Raw genomic sequence first — 9419 nt, 5'->3', positions numbered from 1 at the left:
GTGTCCTCTCTACCTCCCTTCAAAAAAGCAGAAGTTCCTAGCATTTGATTCTGCTGAACTTGGTGCAAACCTGAAAGCTTTTGGTTATGATATGGATGTATCTAGGATTGCATGTGCTAGGATGGTTATTAGAGATGAACTTCCGTTTAGTTTCATGGAGGGACAATGGTTTATAGACTTCATGAAGGTAACTCAGCCGCAATTTAGTCCACCTTCTAGTAGGGCTATAGGGAGAGATGCATGGGATCTGTATCAATGTGAGAAGACTAGGATTAGGAATATCTTAGCTACGTATTCTCAGAGAGTGAGCCTAACCACTGATACTTGGACTTCGATCCAAATATCAATTATATGGTCTTAACTGCCCACTTTATCGATGATAGTTGGGCCTTGCATAAGCGTATCCTTAACTTTGTTGTCATCCCTAATCATAAGGGCAAGACAATCGGGAAGCTTGTAGAGTCATGCTTGATAGGATGGGGAATAGAAAAGGTGTTTACCATTGTTGTGGATAATGCTAGCCCGAACCAAGTTGCGCTTGATTATATGCGGGATAAGATAGAAAATTGGAAAGAGCTTGTGTTGAATGGTAGCTTTTTGCACATGAGGTGCTGCTGCCATATCCTTAACTTGATAGTTAAGGATGGCATGGGGAAGTTGGACAGTTCCATCGCTGCAATTAGGAACTGTGTTAAATACATCAGATCCTCTCCTTCAAGGTTGGATAAATTTCGAAAGGCTACAGCTCAGGAAAAGGTAGAGCATAAGGGTGGCATTGTTCCCTTGGATGTATGCCCCAGGTGGAACTCAACTTACTTCATGCTTGATATTGCCGTGAAGTTTAAGAAAGCTTTTATGAGGTTAGAGGATAAGGACACACAGTTTGAGGGATATTTCAAGAAAGAGTTGGTGGGAAGAAAAGGGATGGGCCTCCTACTTCTGTTGACTGGGAGAAGGCAGCAAGACTTGTGAAGTTTTTGAAGATTTTATGTGATGCGACAATTCAATTTAGTGGCACCAAAGTTGTGACAGCCAATCAGCCCCTTCTTTGGATGTGTACCATTATTGGGGAGTTAGATAAATGCATCTAAGATTCAGATCCTCTCTTGGTGAACATTGGGACATCAATGAAGAAGAAGTTCGATAAGTATTGGAAAAAGCTGGAGGACATGAACAAGATCTGCCTAATTGTTGTTGTGATGGATCCAAGATACAATTAGTTGCTATATCTGAGCTACTTCTTCCCCAAGTTGCAGCAAGACAAAGCAATGGTGCAGTTGATGGTGGATGAGGTCAAGGACACTTTTATAAAGCTATACGAGGAATATGCTGAGGCTGATCCAGAAGCTGCCCAAGCTTTAATTGAGGCCACTATGCCTAAAATGGATTCTGCAAATGTACTAAGTGTGGAGGAGGACAGCCATGCTCAGAATATTTCTAGTTTCATGAAGCTGAGACAAGAACAAGATGTTGTCGAGATAAAAACAGAGGTTGACAAGTACCTCCTTGAAGCTACCGAAGACCCTACAAACCTGAACTTCAACTTATTGGCTTGGTGGAAAGAAAATGCAGCTAGGTTCCCCATTCTATCGCAGATTGCACGAGACGTGTTTGCTATTCCTGCATCCACAATTGCATCTGAAAGTGCCTTCTCTCTTGGAAAACAGGGTCATCGATCCTTTTAGAGCAAGCTTAACTCCCCAAATGGTGAAATGTCTAGTATGCTGCAGTGATTGGCTGAGGGTAAACAGTGTGTCTACACTGTACAAAGAGCCAACAAAGACTGAGCTTGATCTCTATGCAGAACTGGAAAAGCTTGAATCAGGTTTGGTAGTTGGAACTTTGCATTTCTGTTAGTTTCTGCATTTCTGTTTAATGTTGGATTGTTGTGAATTTCTGGAATTTTCTTTAACTGTTGCTTTCAATATCTGACCTTGATTTCTGCATGTTTATATGTCTTTGAAGATGTGTCTGGAGTTACACAAGTCTCCATTTCTGAGGAGTAAAAAGGGAAGAACTGAAGAATTGAGGATGTTGCCGCAGATATCTCATGAGGGTCTACAACTTTTTAGTTTTTATTATGTTAATTTTCAATTGAACTGCTGGTTTGTAATTTGGTAATTTGAAATTTGAACTATTGTTGGATGTGTGTTGGACTGCTAGTTATGACTGCTGGTTATGTACTTATGTTTATGCGTTAAACTTCGAACTGTGATGGGATGAACTTGTTTACATCTGTGTTTATTTGGTGATGTTGATTATTATGTATTTATGTTTTTTTTTTCTTGTTTCTTTTCTTTCTTTCTTTCTTTTTTTTTTCTTTTTTTTTTTTTTTTTTTTTTTTTCTTTTTTTTTTTTTCTTTTTTTTCTTTTTTTTGTTTTTCAAAAGAGGATCAAAGGATTTCACTCCTACCCCCATGGTGACTCGAACCCATGACTTCGTACATAGGTAGTGGGTGCTCTAACCACTGAGCTAACACCACTTCGTCCATGTATTTATGTTGATTGTTGAGAACATAGTTAATTAGTTTGAACATTGCAGGTTGAAAACTTGAAACTTTGAATACTTTGCCACTAGCAGGTTGTTGTAGTCTTGTAGTTATGTAACAGTGTGATTATATGAATGTTGCTCAGTTTGGGCATTTTCAGTTTGCAGGGTGTTGAAAACAGCCATTTAAGGCTAAAACAAATGTATTTGTAACGAAATTTGGGCTTCAGAAAGAATAAAACTTTGGGCCTGAAAATGAAGTATTTGGGCCCAAAATGGAACCGAAACCGACCGGCCGGATCCGGAATTCGGTTGCACCGATAAATTCGGCCTGACCCGTTACATTTCGGTTGTCGGTTTCAAATCTGGCCCAAACAACAAATGCGATTCAGATTTGGTTTGGGCCTAGAACCGAACCGGCCCGACATATGCCCACTCCTACCATTTGCTGTGTTTAGACCCCTTTTTCACTTTCTCCGCCAACCTTAAAATTAATTAATAAGATCAATTCACTTATTAACTAAAAATAAAAAGTACTAGTACTTTGTGACGGAACTCCTCCTCACTATGTTTTTGTAAATTGTAACTTCTCATGCTGTATAGGTGACTAATTGCGGTTGCTAAAAGAAAGCCGATTTTATAATAATTCAGAGGGTCATTGACCCAAAGCCCCAAAATGAGGGAAAAATATCCCACTTACCCCAGCAAGAAATTTATGTTCCCACTAACCCAATTTGAATTGAAATGACAACTTTGCCCTTAACATGATTAAAAAACTCCAACATGCCACTCTCTCATCTCTCTCCGAGTCTCCTCCCTCCAATCCGGTTTCTCTCTCTCCCCCCCCCTCCCCCTCCGTCCCTCCCTCTCCCCGTCGCTCCCTCCTCGTCGGAGTCGGACATTCGAAGGTGCTGATCTCCATGATTGCCGACGGCGGCTTTTGCGATCAGAAGGTTGGCGATTTCTTTCGCCTCGATTCACTGCAGCCACCGTAAATCAGTCATCTCCGGCGAGATTCAGGTCCCATTTCGGGGGATTTCTAAGCGGGGATCTCCGGGTTGGGTCCGCTCCGGCCCTCTCTTCATTTCCGGGCAGCTGTGGTGTACAAATGATCAAAGCAGCTCATCGGCCCTCCGGCGAACTGTACCGACTCGATTCCCCACCTCACCCCTCACGGCCGCGCCGACGCCCTCGTCCCCTCCTCCTCCTCCCCCCTCTACTTCGACTCCGCTCACGTGCGCACGCCCTTCCCTAAAGCCCGCCGCCTCATCACGACCAAAAATGATGCGTTCGTTTCCTACGCGCAGCAGTAGAACAATTGCTTCCCCTCTAAGTACTCGCCTCTGGCGGCAAACTGCGATCCGCATATCCAATTAGCCATCGAAGCCCTAGGTTGCTGACCCGAGGCCGTCAACATGTGGATTGGGGAAGAGCGCTCTACGGCGTCGTCTCACAAGGATCAGTACGAGAATCTCTACGCTGTGATCACGGGACAGAAGCATTTCCTCCTCCTCCCTCCCACCGATGTGCATCGGATGTACGTAAGGGAGTACCCGACGGCTCAATATTCGTATTCTCCGGTCACCGGAGAGTTTGAGCTAGAAGTGGACAGTCCGGCTAGGTCTGTGCTTTGGTCTAGCTGGAAATGAACAACTCGTCAAGTTCCTTTTGTTCTTCAATGGGCCTAGGCCCTTTTGCTGTACGATTAATCCAGGAGAGATGCTTTACTTGTAAGTTTTGAATTGATTTCATTGATGCAGAAGGCCCACAAGGAAAAAAAAAAGTTCTATTGGGGAAATAGACGTTTGTTGATGCGTCTATTGTGGGGCAATAGACATTTTGAATTGATGTAATTTTCTCATTTTTTTTATTTAATCAAAGTTTATTTGTCTAAATTTAAAGAGATTGGTTCTTATTCCGGAGACTGAAAGTTCTGTTGGGGGGCAATACACGTCTATTGGGGGGCAATACACGTCTATTATGGGGCAATACACGTCTAATAGACGTCTCTTGGGGGGCAATAGATGTTTTGAATTGATGTAATCTCCTCGTTTTTTTTTCTTTAATCAAAGTTTTATTTGTGTAGTTTTAGGAAGATTAATTACCATTTCGGTAATCTAGACGTCTATTGCCCCCAATAGACGTCTATTGGGGGGCAATAGACCTCAATAATAGACATCTATTGAGGGGCAATAGACCTCTATTGCCCCTCTATTGGAGGGCAATAGAGATTTTCAGAAAAATCCGGTGGGCGGTGGCCGGTGACCGGAATCCGGCGACCGGTGACCGGATTCCGGCCAAAGTTGACCGGATTCCGGTGGCCGGTGACCTGATTCGGCCGACCGCTGATCGGATTCCGGCGACCGGTGACCGGATTCCGGCGAAGTCTCTTATGGTTTCTCTCTCTCTCTCTCTAAGTAATAAAGGGGTGAGGGGTAAAATGGTATTAAAAAAAAATAAAAACAAAAAAAAAATCTTAATGGAGTATTAGGGAAGACTCGCTTAGAGTGCATTGGGTAAAAGGAAATTAAAAAAACTTAATGGGGTTAGTGAGAAAAAAATCCCTAAAAATGGAGTAAATGGACAAAATCACTAATTCGGATACCCCATGTACAGAGTTTTCACCCAATTGAAAATTGGAAATTGGAATGACCAGGAAAAGACCCTATAGTCGGGTTAGGGTTGCGCATACTAATCCAAAGAAAGTAGCCAAATGAAGTCTTTTGCAAAGTCGCAACTAAAGTAATAAAAAGCCCCTCTTCGCTTCTGTCTCTGTCTCTGTCTCTGTCTTTGTGAGTGTTTCCGGGCTCTGTTTCTCGACGACGGCAATGGACAAGTCACAGAAGAAGCAAGTCTACTTGTTCTACTGCGCCGAATGCGAAGACCTTGCTCGCCAGGTCGCTTCTCAGTCAGACCTCATTACTCTCCAGACCATCAAATGGAGGTCCTCTCTCTCTCTCTCTCTCTCATGTTTGCTTTGTAAAGCTTTAATCTTTCCCTGGCTTTGTTTCATATAATCGTGAATTCAGATGGGTGCTTGTTATTTCAGCTCATTTTTTTGAAAAGAATAAATGGGTTCTTTACTCTCTTTCATGTACTGCATGCAGTGACTGACACAATGAATGGAAACAGATTAAAAAAAAAAACCCAAAAGAGCAAAGCTTTTGATCTTGTGTGAAGCTAAGAGTTTGGGAAATTAAACTTGAAGTCGAAAATGATTGGTGGAGAAGGGTAGTAAGAATTGAATGGTTAAGATTTGAGACCGGAAAAGAGTAATTGAGATCATCATTCATTCTAGATTTCTAGTAGTTACTTGAAATTGGACTTGCCCCTTGAGTTTTACTTTAATTTTTGCATTATCCATTGCATATTATAATGATTACAATAATGTAATGAGAGTTATGTCACACAAGAATTTCATATGAAATGAGATGATCTATGTAGCCCATACATATATCAGTTGAGTTACAGGAGACTTGAATTTATTATGTGTAAGATAGGTGGGATTTTGATTGTCTGATTGGATCATATTCATACAGGAACTTTGATGATGGGTTTCCAAACATTTTCATCAACAATGCACAAGAACTTCGAGGCCAACATGTTGCCTTTCTTGCGTCCTTCAGCTCCCAAGGAGTTATCTTTGAGCAGCTGTCTGTAATATATGCACTCCCCAAGCTGTTTGTTGCATCCTTCTCTTTAGTATTGCCTTTCTTCCCAACCGGTTCCTTTGAACGAATGGAAGAAGAAGGGGATGTTGCAACTGCATTTACCATGGCGAGAATGTTGTCAAATATTCCCATATCAAAAGGTGGCCCAACCAGTTTAGTCATTTATGACATACATGCTTTACAGGTTTGTTTCGTTTTTGGTATTTCTCTTGTTCTGATTGACAGACTTCATAACATTTAATTTGTTTATATTTCCAAGGTTTTGGGGTGCAAATTCTTTTCTTGAGTTAAGTGTGCATGAAGCTGGAGAAGTTTGCATTTGTAGTTACCCATGTACAGATCATATATATATACCATTCAATCTAGACTAGGGGGTATCATAGTAGTATAACCGAATGCAGTCAATCATCCATACAACCCAATCTCATGAAATTCCAATTTTCTGAAAATTCATGTATTAATTCTAATCTGAGCTTGCAAGAAAAACTTTCAGTTGTATTCTAGGTGTAGAGAACCTCATTTATCATCCCGTCTTGCTGTTTCTTTCGCATCTAATCATGAATGAGCTCATGAAGCATATTTCAATATTTGTCTCCCACACACTAATCCCCCTACAGGGGGCTGAAATTTCAATTTACAGTTACATTTGTCTGAACAAAAGTAATTAGTAATAGGTCAGCAATAATAAATGTCTATAGTACAATAACTTACAGGTCAGACTCCAATTTGTACATTAAACTCGCACTGCTCTTTTGCAGTTGACTTATTTTTGCTATTCTCATATCTTTATCTTTAAATAGCACATAGGACTGAGACTGTAAAATGTTGGGTCTATACTTTGTTTTAATAACTGAGACTGTAGAAAGTTGCTTGTCATTACACTTTGTTGGGTGTATTTATGTTTTAATTACTTCAGTTTTGTTTTTGTGCAGGAAAGATTTTACTTTGGGGACCATGTTTTGCCTTTGTTTGAGACTGGAATCCCTCTCTTAAAGGAACGGCTCCACCAGCTTCCTGACTCTAATAAGGTGGGGGTGCAGCATCATCTTCCATGTCTCGCAGTGTATCATTTCATGTTAGAATCTTTTTTTTTTTTTTTCAATTTCCATGTCCTGTCTGTATTTCTGTAATTATGATTTCCATTCTAATTATAGTTGCATTCCAGATTGTTGTGGCATTTCCGGACGATGGAGCTTGGAAGCGATTTCACAAGCAGTTGGATCATTTTCCCATGGTTAGTCTGATATTTTGATTAAGAGGGAATTGTGTCTGTTATCTATCCAAATCTCACCTCTTGCAATTGGGTACTGTTTGATGGCAGGTTGTCTGTAATAAGGTTCGTGAAGGAGATAAGAGGATAGTTCGAATCAAGGAGGGAAATCCTGCAGGGTTTCATGTAGTCATTGTTGATGACTTGGTTCAATCTGGAGGCACCTTAATCGAGTGCCAGGTATGACTTACCAACATTTTTCCCTGTTTGGACTTTTCATACCCTTGAGCTTGTTGCTTGAGTATTGCAGATTGTTTATTTCTTTCAAGAGTGTTATTCACCTTCAAAAAGAAAAGATTGCAATTCCTCAGTTAGAATATGACTCTGTTAATGTATTCTGGATGTAATAGAGGCTTGTAATGGAAAGGCCTAGATTTTGGACCTCTAATCCAGGATGAGGCAAAGTTTATCCAACTGTTGACTTCCATTACAAGTCTTTGATTCTTTATCTAGAAAGTAGGAAGATTAAAAAAAGAATATGGTATCATTAATTCAAATTTTATATGAAGTTCCAACCTAATTCTTTTCCTTGCACGTGACTCATTTAATGCCTGGTACTCTTGCATAAATACAAATTCTTTATGGAGTTATGGAAGCAAGACACAACATGATACCGGGATAATTAACATAGTGAATATGAGATAGCAGGGCATTATAATTAACATTATAATCCAATTGCACCCTTATATCTGAGGTTCACTTTATGCAAAATTCCATATCAAGGGAACCGGTTTTTAATTTCATACAATGGACATTATAAAATTACAGGATATACGTTGTGAAGGCCATGACTCATGTGGTGTGTTACAAAATATAGATGGTTTCTTAAAATCATCAAGACACACTTTCTTTCTTGCAATGGCTTTGCTTTGCTTTGCTTATTAAAATCACTCTTCAGTTGGAATTTTACGGTCAGGTGACTCGGATCCCATAGCCGTAATTGTTAAGCGTACATCAGAAATCTAAATTCTTGAAGTTAAATTAGGCTTTGTTGAAGTTCAAATTTGCCTTAAACTTCCTTCTGTATTGTTCCATTGCGCAGAAAGTTTTGGCAGCTCATGGTGCAGCCAAGGTTAGTGCTTATGTCACCCATGGAGTATTTCCTAAGCGCTCATGGGAGCGTTTCACTCACAAGAATGGTAAGTACTTGCATGGTATTTTTTATATAACTTTTATTTGAGTTTTCTGTGATTGACCTGAATTGCCATTTGTTTTTATTTTCAGGAGAGTTGGAGAACCTGTTTGCCTACTTTTGGATCACAGATTCCTGCCCACTTACTGTCAAAGCCGTAGAAAATAAAGCACCCTTTGAGATCTTAAGTCTTGCAGGATCCATTGCTGATGCTCTTCAATAGACAAAAAAACACAAGTGAGATAATGTGTATCCGATGACAGCAAGATGTTATTAGGGAAAGGCCCACAACATCAGAAGGCTATTTCAGATTAAGTTGCCTGGAGTCTGAGAAGGCTATTTAGATTTTATGTTACTAATAACCCGACTGAAATGGGGTTGCTGTCTGAAATTCCCTGTAACTTTAGAACTTGTCATGTTTGAATACAGAAGGATCTGTCTGATTTTATGCGGATTCACTCGTGTCATAGACGCATGTGATTGTTTCTCAGGATAAACAAAAGGTGCTGAATTTTAATTAAGTGGTACAGATTTCTCGTCCTAAATCATTTGGGCATGGAGAGCGCTCATACTTGGGGGAGTTGGTATCTTTCCTTCTTTGTTTCTCTTGTTTTTCTTTGGTCTGATAGTATGTTTCTTTTCATTTGCCGAGTTGAAACACCGTACTGGATGACAAAGCCTCTCTGCTTCCCAACAGTGATACTATCACTCGTTTTCTTGTCCTATATTCTTTTTGAAGTTGTGACGAACAGAACCATCAGAATTCAGATCGAGAGTGAACATCAGGAGGCTTCGACTTAATCAGTTGATTTGATGGGTTTGGTTCATAACATGTTCTGATGAAGGGTTTGCAGACCC

The 9419-nt window shown here is 40.3% G+C and overlaps 1 protein-coding gene and 1 pseudogene across 1 annotated transcript; both read left to right on the top strand.

Annotated features, from left to right (window-relative positions):
• The first annotated feature begins 3408 nt into the window (after positions 1-3408).
• Positions 3409-4222, top strand: LOC112184866 (annotated as a pseudogene).
• A 904-nt stretch (positions 4223-5126) lies between these two features.
• Positions 5127-9088, top strand: LOC112189637 (ribose-phosphate pyrophosphokinase 4). The gene is made up of 7 exons (XM_024328982.2): positions 5127-5432; positions 6028-6343; positions 7092-7187; positions 7325-7393; positions 7481-7609; positions 8472-8568; positions 8654-9088. Exons 1-7 carry the CDS (start codon positions 5317-5319, stop codon positions 8782-8784), a joined length of 954 nt encoding a protein of 317 aa, XP_024184750.1. The 5' UTR covers positions 5127-5316; the 3' UTR covers positions 8785-9088.
• Positions 9089-9419: the final 331 nt, after the last annotated feature.

The sequence above is a fragment of the Rosa chinensis genome, chromosome 2 (assembly GCF_002994745.2).
Source record: "Rosa chinensis cultivar Old Blush chromosome 2, RchiOBHm-V2, whole genome shotgun sequence".
Taxonomy (NCBI): domain Eukaryota; kingdom Viridiplantae; phylum Streptophyta; class Magnoliopsida; order Rosales; family Rosaceae; genus Rosa; species Rosa chinensis.
This window is presented reverse-complemented; position numbering and strand designations above follow the sequence as displayed.

Coding starts and splice junctions, on each gene's coding strand:
- LOC112189637 (XM_024328982.2), top strand. CDS start 5,317: ATGGACAAGTCACAGAAGAAGCAAGTCTACTTGTTCTACTGCGCCGAA. Junction 7,188..7,324: donor AGCTTCCTGACTCTAATAAG/GTGGGGGTGCAG, acceptor GTTGCATTCCAG/ATTGTTGTGGCATTTCCGGA. Junction 7,394..7,480: donor AGTTGGATCATTTTCCCATG/GTTAGTCTGATA, acceptor GTTTGATGGCAG/GTTGTCTGTAATAAGGTTCG.